This window comes from Liolophura sinensis, chromosome 8, assembly GCF_032854445.1.
Source record: "Liolophura sinensis isolate JHLJ2023 chromosome 8, CUHK_Ljap_v2, whole genome shotgun sequence".
NCBI lineage: Eukaryota > Metazoa > Mollusca > Polyplacophora > Chitonida > Chitonidae > Liolophura > Liolophura sinensis.
The window spans coordinates 45,894,025-45,916,349 of NC_088302.1; the positions used below are offsets into that span (position 1 = coordinate 45,894,025).

Here is a 22,325-nt window from a genome sequence, read left to right on the forward strand (position 1 = left end):
GCAGTTTCAGATTGCCAGTCCTTGCCTACAGGTGTGCAGATCCTGAATGTAACGCTCTGTGCAAGCACTTTGTAGTTATAAGAAGTGATATCGTTACTCGATGAAAGGATTTATTGCCCACAGTGTTCAGATTTAGGCGAAGCCATTCTTCACTTCTTAACGCCTCCGACTTCTTGATCGGCCTAGCTCGGAGAGAAAGGCCTCCTGTTGGCACGCCTGCATGTTTACTAATAGGCTTACCTGTGAGCGGGTTGTCAAGACTTAGATACCAAGTCACGGGCAGACAAGCCAACCGTGGAGCTGTATTACGAATCGTATACTAAGACTATATGACCAGCAGTTTGCACATAGTGACAGCGGAATGGGGAGAGTGATTTTGGCTTTGCTGCACTCCAAAGTGGAGTTAAAAGGAGAGTGTTACCATATAGAGTGATTCCTTGGAATTATCATCATTAAAAACAGAAATCCGAACACTGAGGTAAGTTCATTATTGCGTCCTTGATGTAGTTTGGACCACAAACGTTTTTGACGCGTGGAAACTTAAAGCGGTGCACAGTGAAGGGGTTCGTGTACATGTTGGCCGCTTGGCTCGTTCAAATTACTGTAACCCAAGAAGGACTGTCACGATTCCTAAAGTCCCAATTTTCGCAGAAGCTAATCAGCCTTGGCTGGAATCCAACTTCAGCTATATGGCTCTGTATCAGCTTCATTCTAGAAGTTTTGTCAAATACCTTGGGTGGTATAGTATCCCCCTTGCTCTGTCGGGTTTCCAGGGCCCATGAACTTGAGCACCGTCGTATTGTTGAAATATTCTTGGGTATACGCCTTAATACACCAGTTAGCTAAGTTAACAATTAATTTGTATACCCACCGATCCGTTAATCTTTTTGCTAATGTTGCACTGTTTTCCTTGTGATATCTTCTAGCTATAAACCCTCACTTTGATAATGCTGATAAACTCCCATTGGTAAAATGGTGTGGTAATGTCGATTGCTATATACAGATAGCATATTTTCAAGCTTTGCCATGCCTATATAAGGTAAGAAAAGGTACCTATAAAACATAGGCCAGCAGTATTGTTAGTTATATATGCACGAGTTCAATGGATATCGTGTCTTCAGTTAACATTTGCTCCCAGCTGCGCTTAGACTCTTTGTATATCGGACGTTTAGATGCTGCTTACTAACCAGTTAGTTTGATTAACACGTAAGAATTAACATTTAAGCGAGATTTTCTTGTCGAGTCTTTTCCCGTGTTTATCTCGCTGATCATGTCGTCATTTCTGTTCAGGCACCGGAGTAATATGTTTATGGGAAGTTCTTAACGTATAAGGCAGAAGACTTATCATGTCATCACCTAGTAATGGGTGATAATGTGTGGGGAAGTGATAGGTCTGTTTGTTGGGTGACATAGTTTGGTAACTTGTATATACGACGTCAAACACACCTTTTATTTCAGGATTGATTTAGCCCTATACCGCACTACACAATAAAGAAAACCAACCCTTCTATATAATAACTAAGAATCCCTATAATATATATATATAGTTTGAGAAGGCAGTTTTATACAGCACAATGAGTAAGTCTCCATAAACTATCATTGAGCGAGGCCCAATGACCCCGGAGCCTCTCACCAATGCGATCGCTGAGAGTTCAACTCCCAGGTCGCACATGGGAAGGTCTACCAGCAAGCTGCAGGTATGCCCTTTTTTCCCTAAGGATAATATTTCTTAATACCTTGTAAAACTCCAATTAAATACATAAATTATTTCACTACTGTATAGTAGGAGGTCGTGCATAGGGACTCCGCATGGCAAAATTAGTAATAGTCCATATACATCTTCGGACCGTTGGGCGTCGTGTTGCGGCCGGTGGATGAAGTGTTGGCGGCGATGGGTCGCAACATGACAATCGAATACGTCCAGTGGGGGCAACAACGTGACAATATTGTGGCCACTGTATACAGCCGATGGGCGTCAGTTTGCGGCCTATAGGGAGGTTATGTTGCAGCCGGTCGGCGTTGCGTTACTTATGCCTGCCTTAGTTATGCCGTGCCGGGCCCCAGAAATACATCCCGAAATGAAAATTGAATCCAACACTACTTGGTATATTTATAAAGTTGTCGATAAAGTGTGCGTGCTTATGTCTTTTTGACCACCGGCGGAAATGAAAGGACCCAAGCATTTTTGCTGCTCTCATTGAACGGGGTTGTAGGCTTATTTGGCTGATTGCTTGAACGACTTAAGGATCAACTGTAATGTTCCTCACGTTGTGTTTTGATCTAAGGTAGATATTGAGCGTCTTAAACGGAAATGTATCATAGCTGATCGTATGCAAGGTTTAATTTAGATACAGAATGATATACGAGTACTTACACTGGAGTACATACACTGCGATAGCATGGAATTGAGACCAAATCCTTTTGTTCACACGCTAAATGTATATTGTTGTTGCTTCTTTAGTCGATCTGCATATCAACCAATCACCGAACACGTGCCTACTCCGGTCTGGGCAAACAGACAATAGATTTTGTATAATTATCTCGAATACTGACATACATAAACTTTATAAATTCAGTCCACACATAAAAGTCTTTCTATCAAGGTAGAAAATGGGTTATAAAGGTAAATCTCGTATACGAATATGAATAATTTTCCTCAGTGCATAAAAATAAAAAGGGTTTGTTTCGGTGACTTTATTACCCACGAGACAACCAATAAATCAATCATTTATCACTCAACAATAAAGTTTATCGATCTACCCCTACAGTGGTAGATTTTGACTTACTGTAAGCTTTTTTGACTTGCCTACCATTGACATAAATGAAGTATAGGGTTTATAGTCTTGGTTCGGAATACAACCTGCCCCTTTCATTCGCCAAACATAAGAGCTCCAGATCTTTAAAGCTAGGGCTTTACATACATATAAAGCACACAGTTGTGTATGCCAATCATCGCACAGGTGATTAATCACCTCGCCCTTACCCCCATGTCTGTCTTTAAAATAAACGACCAGCTGCCAGAATTGTCATGAGACTCAAACTCTAGTGGCACAATCAATACACCTCCCCCCCCCCCCCCCCCTTTCCGGGATAGACTTCGCCTGTTTATTGTCCAGGTATAGGTGACTACATGTAACCCACATCAGTCTGGGTGCTGCCCGTTTCTGTTGCCATGGGAACATATGGTATCTTGTCAACACCATGGAAACGGGTAAAGTACACACTGTGGTCAGACGCAATTTTTAGTACTTCTGCACGCTCTACCACCGTAAACATATGTTGCATGCACAGGTAAGACATTCCACTAAAATATCTTCCAGCTTTTATCAAATGTGCAAACTTCTTCCATCCTCACTCACCTAAGTATTCGTCTTTCGCGTCCGAAATGTAAGCGTTTTTAGAAATGTGGGTTGACAGCGTGACTGAGACCTTGAATATGAGCAAGCACAAATATCACTTGCATTTTAATTACTCTTGTCAGTAAAATAGAATATATAAAGTGGGTCAAGTCGAACTCGTTCTCTTATGCTCACAAGGTTCTCCTGTTCCTGGGCCATTATGTTTGTATAGGTCATAGGTCTTTTCAGTACGAGAACGTCTGAGGTATGTAATTGCATTTTGAGTGCTCATACACGGTTGTGAGAAGAATAACTTCATGGTTTCGCCATTTCTCTGCTCAAAGCTGCTACCTGTTATTACTAACAAATTAGAGCACATACACTGTGCATGTTATGACATATTATAGGAATATTATCTGATCTGAATAGGCTGTTTTATATTTTCTGTGAAGTTCAAAAGCGGCCGAATCTTAACGATACTAGTTAGTCTTCAAAATCTTATGAATTCTGTTTTAAAATTGCAATTAAGGTTTATTCTTCTATACTATCGCAGGTAACTTCAAGCCGGTGTCATGGAGAAGCCAATACTGACTGCATTTGATCGTAAGGTGAATGAACTATGCCGTTTACAGAAAGAGGTGTCCGGCCATCTTGCCAGACTGAACGTCTTACGTAGCCGTTATATGGATTGGTTCAATCGGAAACATCAATCTTTTCTTGACGCCGTGAAAGCAGTTCAGGTTAGCATGCCACAGCTCCTGCCCAAACACATTACTTGTATTCGCCATTACAGAGCCACCCTGGACATGGCCAAAAAGATCTCCACCAATGGTAAGGCCAGGATGGGACTGGTGGACAAAATGGAAGAATACCTTGGTTTCTGGGGTGCCCTGCTGGTACTCAAAGAAGAAAATGACGCTGTATATGACAAAATAGATCAATTCTGTCGCAGTATTCAAAGACTCCGGGATCCCGAGATTAAAGATCAAATAGACAAACTCAAGTCGAAACTTTCACTAGCGTTCTCGGAAGACTGGGATTTTACCAGCGTTAACAACGAAAAAGATAATTTGTTTACGTATAAGATATCGACTCAGGATCAGGAATTTCTGGGATTTGTGGGTTATATTCCGTATTTGTTGACATTTGCAACCAAGGTTTGTTATTTTTGTGGAAAACTTCATGTGGAGAAAGAATGATTATAGTGTGTACCGGTATGTACGCAGGCATGGTATGTTGAACTCTGGTTCAAGACTAGTGAGCGAACCGTTGGGCTCCCATATTTAATGGGAAATTTTTCCTTACGTATAAGTTTAATACGGGCTCTCAGCAACCTGCTATCGGTCGTGGTTTTCTCCAGTTCTCTGTCCTGTTTCCTCCCACCATATAATGCTCGCCGACTTCGTAAAAGTGAAACATTCTTGAGTTACACGGCGTAAAAAAAACAATCAAATAAATCAATAAATTGAAAACTAATATCTGAAAATGAACACGAAACATAGTTTTCCTAATATGCACGGTTAAATTTCATAATAACACAATTTAAAACTGTCTTGAATGGAAGACAGTCTTTGGTTTGTTATGGAAGCGATCAGGGGAAAATACGGTCCTTTAAACACACCACTTGTCGCAACTTGGTGATGACGATTCTTTTAAACGTAGATGGATTTATTGTCTTCGTGCATTGTTATAATTGACCCATGTTATAATCTACTATAATTTAGGAATTTTTAAGGAATACACATGCCGCGAGGCCACATTGTCATCCAAGTAGGTTGTGTCAGTTAATTTACATCGGGTTCAACGCCACTTCGACAAATGATATCATGAAGGTCTCTCATATAGTATACTGACTGTCATGCATCAAATGATCTCAATACTTTGTTACTAGAACACTATAGCGGTGCCATAAACTTCATCCATGACGTCCAATCCTTAGAAAAATGAAGGCTTGGCCAGACAGTTACATTTATAACATTAATGTCTGAAATATACAAATATGAAAGGAATGAAAACAAAGACATAATGTTGAGGTGTGTTAAAGTTCGCCATAATAAAACCTCAAGAATACATTAACAATGGTACATATGATTGTAAGGCAACTGTGAGTGAAATGTTAAAAATGGGTATAACAAGACACAATACGACAGCAAAGAAATACCGTGGCTATATACGTGATTGTCAAGAGCACGTGCGTTTATCGCGGAAACCAGAATATGCCTGTGCATGGATGTGAAGAATCAAACATAACGATCAGGATCAGTATGGCTTGCTGACGCCATGTTCTTCACAAAGACACTTGCATTTGTTTTTTGAGGAACTGTTCTCCGACTGGAAGATAGTGTTAATTAGATCCGGTTATTTGACCGCGGCTATTCTATAGTAGTGATAGAAGCCTTATTAAGAGAGAACAGTCTACGGCTCTTCCATATTAGTGATGGAAACCTTATTGAGTGAATGTGTGTGTAGAGTTTAACGTCGCTCTTAACAATTTTCAGTCATATGACGGCGAAAAAGTCCATGCAATGCATGTACGTGTAATGTGTTTCCTTGTTGCAAGTCGGATTTCCACCGCCCTCTTAATCAGTGCTGCTTCACTGAGACGACTTACCGAAGGCAAGTAAGTTGCCCCACTCGTCACTATACTGATACGGGTCAACCAGTCGTTGCACCTTCCCCTTAATGCTGAACGCCAAACAAGGAAACTACAACTTTTAAGGCCTTCATGTCATCATGAGTTTGGGCACTTATACCATAAGAAATAAGACAGTGAATCACCCATAGGCAGGTTCTTATGTTTAGTGTAAGCTACATTCGTTGTCATAGAGATCGTAGACATATGCTTTCTGTATTCCACTTACTTTTTGTGGGTATTGTTGTCCACGTGCATGGCTTAAGCGATAGGCCAATGTGAATGGCCCTTTTTGAAAGGGTAACACAGATGTAGCAAAAACCAGCACCAGAGCAACAGAAACGGTAATGCCTGTGCTTCTGTTTCTTCAGAAACTCTCGTATATACAAGTTAGAGCAACCTCCAGCTTTGTTCTCATGGCTTGGCAATAACTTCATGAAAACCATCGGAGCGTGAAGGAGACGCACTTTTGAACGATTAAATGCTGTTGTATGGTTTGAGGTTTGTTTTGTGGGCCGAAGATTCATTCAGTATTCTGAGGTTGACCATCGTAGATGGAGGATATTGGCTTGTTGTGAAGCTACTTGGAAGAATTGTTCGGGAATGTCAATGTTTTGGCAGATTAAAGTTGCCACTTATTATAGCTGGTAACTTGATATACCGGGGTACTCGGGCGGTGGTTGGTTATGTTTTAATTGACTTCTCTTTCATGTATTGTAAAACACTTTTCTTTGCTCGATAGGTACAGAAATCAGTAGTAGCATAGATCAAACTCCCACCAAATCGACAGTCAACTTCACACTTCAGAAAGATTTGCACATTATCAAATAGACCGGATTCAAGTGTCAGTCCTATCATTTTGAATGTGATTCACAATGATAAGCCTTTCAAGAAGTGTATCTCTTCAATTCAGAACTGCTAATACAAATAACAACGCTTCTGGTCAATGAGGTATCGGGCTTGGGTCAGTCTTGTTTCCTCCTCCCATGATGTAAGTGAAATATTCTCGAGAACGACTCTTATAAGAACAACCAATTACAGAAATTAACAAACAGTGAAGCCACTAATACCGGTTTCGAGAGCTTTGACAGATGATTTCCATTGTCCCTTTTTGGTTTGCCACTCTCTAAAGCCTCTCCATATAGCAGTCTGTGAACTCCCAGAAGTCTGGATCAATGGACCAGAGAAAAAAGCCAAGCATGATCTGTTCCTTACAGTTTCACTTTGGTTTACTTTACGTTCGTGTATGTTGGTTTTCACTCAACAAGCCCAATACTGATGCACTGGCTTTTAGTGGCAGATGCATATTTTGAAAAATGTAAGATGTGGCCGAAGGAAACAGCAGTATTTTCTTCTTGCATTGGTGTTTTGGTAGCCATTTTCATGGCGGGGTGAAATCTGAGGAAAACCACAAGCCTCTCTTTACAATAAGGTTGTAGCCATGAGGAGATCAAGCTGGAGGAACCTACTCAGCCAATGTGGGATACCAGCTTTACCAGTACTTTGCCTGCCCTCTTTTGAGGAGTGCCAGGAAGGGAAGCAGAACTCTTCCACCTCAGCCATGTGATCTAACAGCAAAGGTCTTGTAACCAACAAGGAACGTGACCTTGAGTAATTTAATTACCATAAAGCTCCAGCTCAGGATACCTCCTATTTGCATAAATAAGTTACTGCATTTAGTAAAATAACAGTGTTCTCATTTAAAAAATTCCTCAGATGCTGAGAAAAAGCCAAGTTCAAATTGTTCTTCTGAAAATCTTGTTACTGACTGCCGGGCATTGTTGATGATGTCCATTCTTTGTGTTGGAGTCAACTTGAAAATGGTTTCCATGGCAGCTGCATAAGATTCCACATCATCTGCCAGGAAGCCTGTTTTTGATCCCTCATAATCAACAACAATATCGAGTTTTGGTCCACCAGAGTTGTGAGCTAAAACAACAGCCCCAGCAGCCATTATCTCCACAATGCCTGTGGAACAAAAACAGAAAATGAATGACAAGATTTTCCTGAATGTGGACTTTGTAACAGGTGATTTTTGTGATGAGAATTCCTGACCATTTTCATACCAAGTGTGACGTTATGTCAGCAGAATTTTTCTAGGATGGATGGAGAGAAATATCCAGAGAGGTCAACAGTACACCAGAACGTAAACTGACTAAGTTTAGATTAAGTTTGAATCATTTCAACATTGACTTTTTCCTTTGATAATCTACATATAGTGTCATGGAAAATCATAGTTCACTAAGTGCTTTCCCAGCAATTCTTTACTACATGCTCACTTCTTGGTACGTTTCAGCTTTGTACATATAGTTTACGAAACCTTAAACAACACTGAGGTATCTTCTTAAAAACTGGAGGTACAAAAATCATCAAAAACCACTGGTTTCATGGAGTAAATTTACCTTGCCATTTGACTGAGTAACCCACTAGATTTACCTCCAATTTCAAAAGAGTGCGAAATTTTCAGGAGAAGGTGTTAAAGCAAGCACCTGGGGAAGTCTATTGTGTATTGTAGTAAAAACATACTTACCTATACCAAAATGTTCATTCCACATTGTATGAAGACCTATGGTGGCCTCTGACAGGAGTTTCTTCAGTTCATCAAAGCTCACATTAATCTTAAATTTCACATAGTGGCTAATATTCAATTCTTTACAGAGACTTCTTAGACCATCCACTCTCTCTGAATCCTCAATGTTCCGAACGCTGCCAACGAGTTGCAGTGTATAATTCTGTCGCTCATTCTCTGGTACGCCCATTAAGAACTTGTGGAATGATTGTATTTGCAAAGGGTGGTCTTTTTCTGGCCTAAACTGTGCCACTGAGACTAGAGTGTGACACTTTTTACCCTCCATCCCTACATGAAGGGGCAATTTTACAAACTCTCTGACATCACAGGGAGGGTAAACAATGTGAGTTCTGTCCCCTGCCTGCCAAAGAGACAATATATGGCCATTTGTCCAGCTTGAATTCACCATTACTAGCTCAGAGCATTTCCCGGCAAGTTGGTACAAGTAAGCGAACACTCTGTAGTATGCAAGTTTCACTGAGCTAAGAACAGGGCTGCGTGAAATGAAGGAGGCGTTGTTGTAAGTTTCTGTTCTCTGAGAGACTTTTTCTAACATATCTGTGCTGATAGTGGGGTAATGGACATAACACGCCACACGGCAACCACCAAAGTACCGAAACAAAGGCAGGGTAAAGGCATACCCCATGGTATCTATGTAGAGATCAGGCACAAACTTCCACATGGCCTCTATAGCTAGGACCATGGAGCCCAAACTTTGACCTAACAGTGTGAAGAAGGGGTACTTATATGCCTCCACCCAATTTCTTAGGCCTAAAAATACAAACTCCACAGGATTGTCTATAGTGATGTTAAACCTTTCCTGAGCCTTGTTTAAAATCTGTTCGCCTGTTACATCTTTGTCTCCAGAGTACACCACACATCGCACGCTGGGGTACCTGAGATACAGAGAGAAATCAAAATTATAACAATGTTGATCATTTACTTACCTTACCAGTTGGTCAAACATTAAACATAAAAAATAAACACAAAACAAGTTTACAGGTGTTGGGAACTGAGCTTAGCACAACAAATATACCTGGTCAGCTGCCGGCACGGTTGTGTTCAGTGTTGTAGTTTAGAATTTTTCACTCATATGATAGTAGTCAGTTAATGGGTATCCAGACTGCCTGAAGTAAATCGCCCTCCTTGGCCCAAAGCAGCAAGAACTGGATTCAAGCTTACAATCATTGGTCAAAGGGCCTGACAGGAATGACAGGCCAGCACTTTAACCAACTGAGCAAACATTGGCCTCTGTTTAATACTGACATTATATTTCAACTATTAAATACAAAATTTTTGACTTCACTGTACATTCTAAACAGAACACTCAGTTACGATACTGTACTAACCTTTTCTGTAAGGTTCTGATGGCCACCCACAGCACCCTCTCTCCTCCACCCCCGGCATTGCAATACGGGTGGAAGAACCCCACAGTCTGCACCCGGCAGTTATCTGATGTACCAGTATACAGGTGAGGGAGGTTGCGCCTGGACTTCCAGCGCAGAACATGTCGTGTTGTCACAAACAAGAGGACACAAGCTACCACACAGCCGACAACCAAGCTGCAGAGGATATGCAGCACCATGGAGAGAAAGCTGAAGTGGAAGAAAAACAAATCTTAATCCCTTGCTGTTAATATCACAGAATGTCAAGAAACCAGTTCAGAAACAGAAAGAGTCAAACACAGATTGGTCATTAATTACTTTATGATCAGTCAACAGGACTAACATGATAACTGTTTCGTTATCTTTTGTACTTCTGTTCTGATATTTGGTAAGCCATGCTATCTACAAAGAAAAGTTTGCTGGTTGATTACTATGGTGTTTTTAAAGATGTACGAGAATCTTTCTAAACCTGATTGATGTTTAACGCCAAACAACATAATAAGAAATTTTTCACTTCATTAGTTTTACAGTTGGAGCCATGGAAGACACCGGAACTTCTGGGATAGTCTGACTAACAGACTTGTACTCAGAATTGGTGGAAGACAAGTGCTTTTCAACACACGCTAAACTGAACAAAACTTTCCAAAGTGCCATTGACAGCTTATGATCACAGCTCCAGGAAAAAATTCCGTGCCCAAGCCACCGATATTATTCCTTAAATATGATTATTATTCCAATTAGTACTAATTTAATGAAATCATTAAGTTCACAGACTATTCAGTATGTGAAAAGTTCAACATTTTCAACGAAGTGATCAAACCCATTATACTACTATGCAACACACAGAAATCAAATCCTGGCCAGGTTAGCAGTTTAATGAATACTCTTACACAAGCTAGTGTTACCTCCCCTGTGTTACAAAACATAAAAACACTCAAAACAGAAAGGAACACAGCCAGATTACAGATTTACAGTGAGACTAGACCATAACATACCTAGATATCCTTTTTTTATATCATTGTTTTCACAAAAATTGATGTATTGTTTTTAATCACATTTAGTTGGAATAATATACAGGGTGTCCCAGAAGTTGAGCACCATCCTGATTTTCATTTTTTTTTCTGTGTTTCAGACTTAATACTGATTTTATTTTTTTTCTCTCTTTCAGAGATAAAATAATAAACTAACAGCACAAGAAAGAGCTGGTTTTTATGTTTGGAAGAGATGGGGCGACACACCGCTCTATAGCTCAAGCATTCAACCTCAACCTGGATGGTGTGTGACTTCTAGGACACCCTGTACACCTTCCAATACAGTGTACACAATTCAAACAATCGACTCCCCAGGGGCAGTCTCCATTCCTTAAACCTCTTTGTTTGCTGTCTTTGTTTTAAGTGCAACTGATATGACCAGTGTTATTTTGCTAACAAAAACAATTTTAAACATTAATAATGACACATTTACACTCATTTGTGAATGATCTCAAAGTATAATTTGATCTGAGTATCAATTTATGCCACATCCTACAAGTAGCCTAATGCTGGTATTTGCCTCTAGGAGTTTATCTTCCTGTAACATTTTAGCTATGATAGATACATAACTTTATCATGATTCAGAGAAAATTCTGGGCCTCTGATGGATTAATCTGCCTTGGATCAGTTACGGTACATGTTGAACAGGCAAAGAGAAAAAACCTGTCGCACTGGATAATTTTTCTGAGTACCTATTGAGTCATGGATGCATGTGCCTCCTCATGGTTGATAATATAGGCCATATACATTGTAAGTCAATAACTTTTCTTGCATTTTAAGATGAGTTTTAATGATTCAGCAGATGTCAAGGAACTTCTCAAAACTTTTTTTGACAATCAAACAAATTTCAAAACTGAACTGAAAATAACTATCTAGCAGTTTACATGTTATCTTCTCTCAGCCTCAGTAATGTCCTGAGATTGGCCCTGTACTCTTCTCACTGTGTGAGCGCTACCTCCGGCGTCCAAGAAAACACAGCATGCATACACTGACCTTTTCGAGGAAACAATCTCGTATTTATAAAAATAAAGTTTACAAACAATGCACACAAAAAGCTTAGGGATGGTTTGTATGCAAGTTATCACATTGAGCAGTGTTCAACAACAACATGCTCTGTACAGAAATTCGTGAAGGTTTTCAAAAATCTGGAACTTCCATACACGTCCAGCTTGTCATTGGTTGTTTGTTGCTGCTTTTACCAGGGTACCAGAGTACCAGAGTGGAGGTAGGCACAATGATTGACCCTGCTCCTTTGCACAGTTTTACCCATACAGAGTTATCTCCCATATTCAACACGCGCGTGATTCTGCCTATCAACTTGTACGTACGCTTTTAGAAACTCAGGCGTATCTTAATTTTTCTATGCGTACTTGTTGCTCCTATTTTTTTTTCACTTATATTCGTACTGGGCATTTTAAAAGGCGAAAATTACGCCTTACGCTCCTAATCAGGAGCACTGCGTCGTTCTAACAATGGATACAAAACAAGCTTCAGATTATGATCTGAGATCTGTTTCACTCTTCCCAGCTTAGCTTTCAGAAACACATGGTTAATGTAGAAGCCTTAAGCTGGAAACATGACCAACCGATCTCACATCTAACACGGTCCTCCATGCATGAACTAATCTCTGATGACAGATTAATAAGAAAGATACCTGTACATGAAAAACATAATGATGCGGATTTCCCTAGGAAAATTAACAAAGCCTATTACAATATAACGTAACTGATATACTGTCCGCTGAAAATTTTCATAGGTGTCCTCAGACATTGACCATTTGTTCAGTCAGTTACCGTACCAGAGGTAAACGTGTACCACGTTGTCTGGCATTATCCGTCTACAGGTCAAGGACGTTTACTGAGACCCGTATGGTCTGACCTCATTACCTACTTCCTGAAATGGAGTGAAATGTTGACATTGAACATAAGTAAAAATACTTCTTGTCAACATTGCTTGGAATTTGCACTCTTGGTCAAGGAACTTTTTGCTTTTGGGCCATAATTATTTAACAACGCAGATTTTGCTAACCTATGAAACAATTTTCGAACACACCAACCATTCTCTTCTCTACGTCACTCATATGCCTTACTTCCTGTTCGATGTTGGTGTTGTGCTGGGTATTACGATTTCACAGCGCCAAAAAAAAAAAAAAAGAAGTGGTATCCCGTGGCTGTGAGCGTGTCTGTATCAACGGTAATTAAAGCATTAGGTAAGTGCTTATTTTCTGCTGGTATATGTCATGAAGGAAGTTGCTTTAATAGATAAAGATCAGGGAATGCCACATCGCCTGTCGTCGTTGTTTTGAACAGTTAAAGTTGAAGTCTGTCAGTGTTTGGGTCTTGCTTCGACAGTAAAACTGCTGTGTCACTGTCACTGTCGGTTTCGATTTTTATTTCAGACTTTGAGCTTGCCCAGTTTGGCAGTTGTAAAGACTAGGCTAATGCTTTTGCTGTTTTTTTAGTCACTGATAGGCCATGATTGCTCTGACGTTGGGTTTGGACTTGGGTGGGGTTGGGGGGGGGAAGTGTGTTCCCCCAAGGTAGTTACGGAATGTAACTCTGTATCGATCAACACGAAGTGAATAACTGCTTCTAATGTGTTGAATCGAATTCAAGCCACATTTACTGCATCTTCACGCACGCATTAAATTTTCCCTGGCGTAAGCGATGTCAACCGAATGTTCCCCATAATCAGCTAACCTGTTCTGAGTCTCGCTGAACCAAAAATGATCCATGACAACTGTGGCGTCTCGTTCTGTGATTGATGTGAGCGCAGAAAAAGGTAAAGTTGTTAAAGGGAGATAATACCTATGGCAATCATTGTAGTAACACTGGGCAAGTCGAGGCGTCTATTTGGCTGTTGCACTCCCCCTGTCGTTAGATGGTGCTAATCGCTTCAGCCTCATTCATTCTCACAAGTGATTAGAATGGTGACAAACGGCTTATGGCCACAGTGGGTGTAGTGTCCGAAAATGCATTTATTCTATTTATGAATTTGTGTGGTGGTCATGGATTGTTTTTGGTTTGGCAAAACTTAGAACAGGTTAGCTGATTATGGGGACCACTCGGTTGACAGCAATTTACGCTAGAGAAGATTTAATGCGTGTCCAGATGCAGTAAATGTGGCTTACCGGTGATCCAACACATTAGAAGCAGTTATTCGCTGCAACCGTCCCAACACTTTGTGTTTGTCGATACAGAGAGTTACATTCTGCAACTACCCCTGAGGATGGCCCCAAACCAGCCTGATGTCTAATGCATTAGACATTGTATGCTAACAATACATCGTCTAACAGAGGTAGAGGATGTATTGTTACAGTGGGTACTTCCTTATGTGCGTTGAAACCTCCATAATGTTTCTAACATGACATTTTCTCAGTCAGCAAAATCCTAGGTAAAGGTATCACATTTTTATTGGACCGCAATTGGCTTCTGTTTTTCTCAAGTCGTTTATTTTAAGACCAAAAAAAAAAAAAATGGCAAAATTTGGAATATGGGGTCATGTTTCCCTTCTCAATGATTTGCCGAGCATTCTCCACGATGAAGACTTTTTGCCATGCTGAGTGGCTATTCCTAACATATAACAATCACCACCTGTGCAGGACAAACGAAAAATCCACGAGTGGTCCAATAAAAGTGCGATCCCATGGTCAGGGATTGCTGATTAAGAAAATATCAGGTAGAGAACGCCAAGGAAGTTCCAGATGCAGATCATTCCCCAGCTAGGGTTTTGGGAAGGGACCTCTGTTAAACCTTGTACCGTTAGCTTACAATGTCTAATTCATTAGGCTAGCCCCAAACCAAGATTAGAGTGCTTTCCATTCAAAAACCGAATGTAGCTACCTGCCCTTGTCAAAGTATATCAAGGTAGGCAGTTCAGTATACCTGATTGCCTTGAGAACTCTCCAAGGAATCTGGGGCCCATGCAGCCTAGGAAATAACCGGTCAACGTTAAGTGTCTGCAAACTTAAAGAACAAAACTAACGAATTTAGACTGGGTTTCAGTTGTTCATAGATACTTTTTCATAAACATAAGACCAGCACCCACTTAGATCAATTTTAATATAAGCAACTAATTTTTAAAGAACTAATTTGTATAATGGAAATGACGCATGTGGTGCATGTGAGTTATAGGCCTAAGTTGTTCTTGGCTTCAGTTTCAGGTGTCCACATTCATATGCACAGCAAGTGCACTTGTTGGTCATCATATTAACTGAAGTGACAAACCTATTCCCAGAGTTTTTGAAATTTGTGCATATATTGTGTTCATTAGAGAGAGGGGAAGGGGTTGGAAGAACTATGATATAGAACATATAGTGAAAATATCAAATACGTGTATCTCAGTAAAATGATGAATCATATCTCACACTGATTGAGAAATGAAAGGAACACAATAATACAACATCGAAAATGTAATATTTTTTTTTTTATATAATCAGATAGTAGGTTTAATGCATGCTCAGTCACGTCAGTTATTCACTTACCTAATATAATAAAATTAAAAGTCCACTTACATACATGTACCAGAAGGGATGTGCCAGCAAAACAGTCTGCTTAAAAAACATTACAGAGTAGGCCTACAAGGCTATACGCCGTATGTACAGATTCATTCTGCTATGAACAACATATGAATTTATGCAAATAAGACTCAGTTAACTGTGTCACATTATACAATGATGGATGTACTTTGATCTGTGGGATGCATATATATTTTTGGCAGGTAGCTACATCACAGCTCTGCTGTTATGCCATAATCATTCATTCCTTATATCGCCAGATGGTGTGTTCTGACAGCAGCATTATGTTGTTGTTGTTGCTTGCCTATATGCACCACATGCGTCACTTCCGTTTCAGTAAGTAGTTAATTAATCGCTTATATTAAAACTGATTTAAGTGGATGCGGGTCTTATGTTTATGAAAAATGATGCTGGGGTAGTTATTGCATTAGGTTTTAGATGGAACACACTCTGACGTTGGTATCGGACCAACCGTGGCCAAATAAAATTTTCCCAAACCTAATGTCAGAGCAGTTTCTGACGAGATGACAACTGGATCATGGGGAAATATGCCATCAAGATTGGCTGATTTGGCTCTCTGTGCAGTTTATCTTTCAACCATGAAAACATATTTTTGTATTCTTGAACAGAAAATGTATGTTACAAAATATTATTTGTATCATAGTATCTTTTGTCTGTTATATCAAACATTTTGTGATATATCATATCTTTTAGGTGGTACATCAACAAATTGTAGTCTTTAAACCATTTGAAACAGTTTCCCAATTATCAAGCATATCATACTTGTATTTAACTGCCATTACTCATCAGATGTATCCTTTCTCTTTTGAATGATCATAAAGTTTGAGGCATTTAGAAGTAAATTTTTGTATAATGTACATGTATGATACAATGTCGGTTCATTTATCAGAGAGGATAAATGTTCCTTGCTCATTAGCTGTTTTTTTTTTTTTGGTTGAGTTTAGAAACACCCATGCACAGGGTTAGTAGAAGGATATACATGTAGCAAGAGCTACTTGGGGTGATCTTACATGATCATGTATTGCTAACAGGCAGGTGTCGTGTAGGTTAACAGGGCAGCATGTGGTATTCTGTTCCTTGGTAGTGAAAGATACAGGTATGCCCTGTGTCCTGGTGAGCTGGGCATGACTCTCAGTGTTGTACTGACGTCATTTCCTCGCATACTCGCCAGATTCAAGGTACAGAAGGACAAGTGATGTTAAAACCCAGGTAGAGCAAACAAAGCCACGACACTCTCTGATGTCCCCACTTTTACGAGCCTGTCTGGTGTTTGATTAGCACATACCCCATTACACTAATTGATACATGTTAACAATTGTGGTCACAAGGCAAAGAAATGCGCCTGTACTGTGTGTGAAAAGATATTTTTTGTGGGCATGCCAATCTCATGAATGATGATATGCTTTCAAATTGTTAACATTTCTGTACCCCCAAAATCTAATTAAAATAAGAGCAGGCATTACATGTAAAAAGTTTCTATTTTTCCATCAATAATATCAGTCCAAATCATTTAATTTAAAATTGTAATGACTGAGATGTGCTATAGTATCTTGTCTAAGACTTCAACCATTTTGCATAGTCAGTGACAATACACATGTATAATGCAACATACATTCCATCTCTGGTTATGGATATACAAATAAGAATGTATTTACATGTTTCGGGTTAGAAAATTTTAAGAATTAACAAAGCATAAAACCTTATCATTCCAGCCAATCTCATGTCAATATAATAAATATATATAATCATTGGAAAGAAGTGGGATTTGTGTTGGGCATAATGGCAGAAGGAATAAACGTAATGTACATGTATATATGTTCCTAGTCTGATTCAGATATTACTCTCACCACAGAGAACATATTGGATGTAGCTACTGTGTGCCTCATCAGACTTTGCTCTTTGTATGTAAGGAAATGATTTATTACTTTTGGTAATTATCCCAGGAATGTCCATGTAATTATTAATTTTGAATGTCTCTTCATTTGGCTCTTAGGTTTACTTTTTACTCGTAAAAGAACGCACACACTTCAGTGTACATCTGTATGTATTTTTCACACTTTGCATACCAGTATGTACTTGACGTCCATGGGAAGATTTAGCTGCCAGGAGCCTGCGGATGGCCATGGGTGTTTCCCTGGGTATGCTCAGTTTCCTCCTACCATCCTGCTGGCAGCCGTTGTATTAGTGAAATATTCTTGAGTAGAATAAATAAGTCAGTAAATAAGTGTGTACATGTAACCCGTGGAAGAGGCGTGTCAAAAACTTCATCATATACAGGCAATTCATATGTGTACATGTATATGCATGATTAGTATACATGTACTTTAAATTCAACAGCATTAACTTGTGACTGTCAGTTAACTGTGGAGGGCCTCCGTGGCCGAGGTGGTTAGCACGCCTGTGGGGTTGCTGTGCTTTCAAGTCCAGCTCATGCTGGCTTCCTCTCTGACTGTATATGGGAAGGCCTGTCAACAACCTGCTGATGGTCATGGGTTTCCTTTGTGCACTGCCCGGTTTCCTCCCACCATAATGCTGGCATGCAGTAGTGCTGGCAGAAGAGAAATATATTAACTCTAATATGGATGAACTGGTTACAGTACATGGACATACCAAAGGGGCTTAGCTTACCTCACCAGGGAGGCTATAATAGACTTTGATGTGGTCATCATAACTGACCACTTTGACTCTCAACCGTAGACCCTCTTTAGTTACCTCGTTAATTAGAGTTGTTATTGACAGAGCATTATCAAGTACATGTAATATTTTTGTTTGGGATAAAGAAATTCTATGTTTAGTTCTGTGGTTTGTAAAGGTCAGGAAACACGGTGTTCTGATGTAATTTTCTTGTCGGGATTAGGCATTTCCTCTCATAGCCAGTTGGCCCATGATTTCTAGATCTGCATGTGATTTTGTAGGATCTCCACATGGACTAGCACTTTGCCTTGTGGAGTGGTTCTAATGGCAGAGGTGTGCAGAGACAGGAAATCATATGATGATGCACTCTTGGCGTCTCACATGCAGGGCTTCTAATGAGTACATTAGCATTGTTGTATAAAATTCACATAAAATTAGGCCAAAAAACACCCAACAATATTCTCAGGTAGAATTTTACACGTATGTACAATTTGTCCGCTTAAGTTTTGGTCAAGTTGAACACCAGTATTATCCGTGACTGTGAAAAGGTTATTTGTCGGTTATAAACCTTTAGTTGGTTTGGTTTGGTTACATTTTACTGATTTTAATCAGTCAAAAGAGATATATGTACCATGGGCAAGACAATATTTTTTGTGGACAATGTTTTTTTTTCGACTGAGCTTGCCAGGGGGGAAGACATTTACCTTTTCTGACCTGGGGAAAGACAAATCTTTTTTAATTCACATTAATTTCTTCGTTTATATGTATACTTACTTGAATCGTTTAATATGTACATGTATAGCTTTTTGCCCTGAAGAGAATTCCCTCTCATATATATACATGTATTAATATGCAAATGATATGTGCACATGATCCTGTATGTACATGTATTAAAAAATTACAGTTGTCTTGATCATGTGTTCAGATTCACATATGACTGTATGGACTTGCACTATCTAATATATAAATGGTTGTTTCTCATTGGTATCACATGACACATATGAATGATAACAGTTTCAATTTATCATATGGTCTTGAAAACATATTTTCACTCACCGTACATGGTTTTAAATTTAATTGTAAATTGCGGAAGTTCTGAGAAAGAACCAATGGAAAGGCTGGTACTATGACAAAACAAAAAATCAGTTCATGAATGGGTACCATTGCTTGAGGTGAATTGGTAATTTTTTTTGTTTGTCTTTTTTCCCTTTAATTTAAAAATTTGTCACAAATCTGCTCTTGTAGGCTAACATGGCCGAGTGACTGTGCTGTGAGGCAGAACAAGAAGCCCCATGCCTGGCGTACAGTGATCTAATCTCTTATAAAGACAGGCCCTGTGGAGAACAACGACAATTCCACTTTGTAGTTTTTAATTTTTTCCTCCACCTGCGTAAGACATTAGTAGAGTTAAGAAGTCAACATGGGCCTGTAAGCTGTGAAGGTGTGTAGAGTTCGGTGAGGGGAGTTGTAGTGACATGTTTTCTTGCCTGTTCTGACTCTCAGGTGACGTGAGCGAGTGGCCGGGCTGTGATTAGCTCACCATGGAGAGGACAACTGTTATTGACGTGCGGGGGATGACCTGCCAGTCCTGTGTCCGTAACATTGAAATGAACATCTCCCGACAGAAAGGGGTGAACAAGATTCAGGTAGGGCCAGTTTACATGTATGTGGTTTTGGATTATTTTACAGGATTACCAAATTGATGTGCCAGTTGCTTGTTTGTGTATTTTGTTATCTATGATAGATGAAAGAGTAATTTCAGTTTCATCCTACCAGTTGTATTATGTACATGTACTGTAAATTTCAATCTTTTCACATGTTTGCAAGCTATTTATTCAAGCATATTCTGAAGGCATTATTCTGTGTTGACTGATAAAACTATGCAGTCTACTTTTTGTGAAGCTCTGAAACTGGCCAATCCAACCAATGTAGTTTTGTCTCAAAAACCAAATTAAAAATGTGCATGAAATGCACAGAAAGTTGCTCTTTCATATGCGAAAAGGTTGAGGAATTAGGGTACATGTTGATAAAAGGGATTATCTAACATGTGATTGAATGTTAGTTTTTGTCTAAAAAGTTTATCAGAATGGTATTCATTTTTGTACCTTTACTTGTATTTTACCATAGTTTTTCACATTAATATCAAAGATTGAAATTACTGACTTATGGTGGAAAGTATACCCATACAGTTTTCTTCATAATGTTGATGCATGCAGTATATATGAATAAGCCAGATAGAAGTGATTGCTTGTCTGGACCCCTGCTTACCGATATTTGAGCTCTGTAAGGTTTGTTCATTAACCTGCAGATACTTAACATTTTGTTCATGTGCTCTTGCAAAGGGAAGTACATGCAAGTGCAATTCGAAGCAAATCACAACAGTAATTGTTTGCTCTTATTTGAGATTGCAGAAAAATATTGTCGGCATGAAAACTTAAAAAGGCTAATGTCAAGTGAAACAGAAGATTTTTTTCATTTTTGCTTAATGTTTATCCTAACGTTAATGAAAGGGGAGGAACATGCTTGTTACCAGTATTCGTAATTCTCTTCTCAGTCATTTTATGACATCAGTAATTTAAAGCAGTGTTCACGTGGTGCCATTTGTCATAACATGACACTATCTCATACCATTTCTAGAATTTGACGAATCCCAGTGTGTAGGCATTGTGTCTGAAGTGCAGCCTGTTCTTGTTTCCTTTGACAAGTTAATTTTACAAGTGGCACTGTGTGAGTGCTGCTTGGCACATACACATACTAGACACATAGACACGAACCTGCAAAATATGAACATATCTGAGACTGAATTCGGGGATGTATATATTTAAAAAAATAAAATAAAACTGCAGAGTGAAAGGAAAAACCAATCATACAAAGGAAACATTTGCTTTTGTGCTCCTATCATAACTTCTTGTCAAAAATAGCCGTTACATTTCCCATTTTTATTGTTCAGCCTGCTGATTGTCATGTCAGTTAGCTGCCCCTGGTGGTAGATGGATGTGTTGAAATGGCTTAAACATGGAAAACAGTAGAGGAAGGGGTTTTCAAATGTGGACAGGTACACCATTAACAGTGACAAACCAGTGGGATTTTCCTGCTGTTTTATCACATCCTTGATGTCTTATATAAAAAAGAGAGAAAATACTGGTCTCATGGGGTGCTCTAGAATTTGTATATGAATGTGTAAATTCTAAAGCCAAGTGTGTGGTCGGATTGTGGCTTGTTAGCTGTCGTATCATCTTATATGTGCAGCAGTCTTATAAGTTGTGACATTTATGTTGAGAGATCTAACAGTGGCCAGACATACAGTGTGTATATAGAGCATTGTAGGTAATGACTGGTACTAGTTATGCATGTATGTAGGAAAGCCCATCCAAAACTGCATCATTGAGATGTCATTTGCCGGAAGTTGATCACGGAACATTCTCATCTTCAGTGTTAACTGGTAAAGTGCTGACTCTAAAGCCAAACCTGTCATATGTAGGGCTTTAAACTTACTTTATGGCTGTGAATGTTACCTTTCTGAGAGCATGCTTTGTTCCCATATGTTTAGTAATTTGTATGAAGCTTTTAAACATTAAGTGTTGACGTTGAGACCTGATTAACTGTAATTTTAAACTTTTGAACCTCCTCAAGTAGAGTGATGTGTTTAATGTCATTAAAAAATTTTAAACATGACTAAAATTCCACGGCAATGTGTTGTGGAGCACTTTGGGATGTGGATTAAGTTTACCAATCTTTATATTTTAATAGGTTGAAGAGCAAACATAATACGAGATACTTGCAGAAAAGTGGGCGGTGTTATAGCTTTTCTTTCGAGTAAATCTATACATGTATATATACATAGAATGAAAAATGGAAGTATTAGGGTTGAATGCATGTAGAAATGTTGTATATGGCAGAGAACTCAAAAGCTGAGTGAGGTGTCAAGTCAGTGTGAAGGCTGAACTCTAAAGGTGTGCACTCAGTACACATTCCCCTCTCTGTCAGAGTCTAATAGACCTTGGCACTGACCCTGTTTTCACAGACACAGTTTGTATTTACTCATTAACACCACTGCTTCTCTCACTTGTCAACCAGTCAGTAATCAATCGGCTCAGTTACACAGAGGGGAGAAACATAAACACTGTCAAGTTGTGCAAACTGAGCTAGGCAGTCATTTTTCACAAGTATGCCCTTCAGAGAATAGCACGTCATGACTG

At 39.3% G+C, this 22,325-nt stretch overlaps 3 protein-coding genes across 6 annotated transcripts in view; 2 read left to right on the forward strand and 1 right to left on the reverse strand.

The window, feature by feature from the left end:
• The first annotated feature begins 386 nt into the window (after nucleotides 1-386).
• Nucleotides 387-4,543, forward strand: LOC135473101 (uncharacterized). Of its 2 annotated transcripts, none has more exons than XM_064752917.1 (2): nucleotides 387-478; nucleotides 3,892-4,543. In XM_064752917.1, the coding sequence occupies exon 2, from the start codon at nucleotides 3,911-3,913 to the stop codon at nucleotides 4,535-4,537; it is 627 nt and encodes a 208-aa protein (XP_064608987.1). In that variant the 5' UTR covers nucleotides 387-478; nucleotides 3,892-3,910; the 3' UTR covers nucleotides 4,538-4,543. The 2 variants fall into 2 exon arrangements, with proteins under 2 accessions (XP_064608987.1, XP_064608988.1); XM_064752918.1 differs by lacking the exon at nucleotides 387-478 and adding an exon at nucleotides 3,265-3,291.
• A 2,370-nt stretch (nucleotides 4,544-6,913) lies between these two features.
• LOC135473100 (GDP-Man:Man(3)GlcNAc(2)-PP-Dol alpha-1,2-mannosyltransferase-like) lies at nucleotides 6,914-12,786 on the reverse strand. 2 transcript variants are annotated; one of them, XM_064752915.1, is made up of 4 exons: nucleotides 12,682-12,765; nucleotides 9,889-10,134; nucleotides 8,501-9,435; nucleotides 6,914-7,938 (listed from the first exon to the last, which is right to left on the reverse strand). In XM_064752915.1, the coding sequence occupies exons 1-4, from the start codon at nucleotides 12,723-12,725 to the stop codon at nucleotides 7,667-7,669; spliced, it is 1,497 nt and encodes a 498-aa protein (XP_064608985.1). In that variant the 5' UTR covers nucleotides 12,726-12,765; the 3' UTR covers nucleotides 6,914-7,666. The 2 variants fall into 2 exon arrangements, with proteins under 2 accessions (XP_064608985.1, XP_064608986.1); XM_064752916.1 differs by having other exon boundaries at nucleotides 6,916-7,938; nucleotides 12,754-12,786.
• A 266-nt stretch (nucleotides 12,787-13,052) lies between these two features.
• The window catches only part of LOC135474023 (copper-transporting ATPase 1-like), a 33,218-nt gene continuing 23,945 nt past the window's right edge, over nucleotides 13,053-22,325 (forward strand). For both annotated transcript variants that reach the window (XM_064754004.1, XM_064754005.1), the window contains exons 1-2: nucleotides 13,053-13,164; nucleotides 19,630-19,772. In XM_064754004.1, coding sequence (XP_064610074.1) covers nucleotides 19,668-19,772 — 105 coding nt within the window. In that variant the 5' untranslated portion in view covers nucleotides 13,053-13,164; nucleotides 19,630-19,667. The remainder of the gene's footprint in view (nucleotides 13,165-19,629; nucleotides 19,773-22,325) is intronic.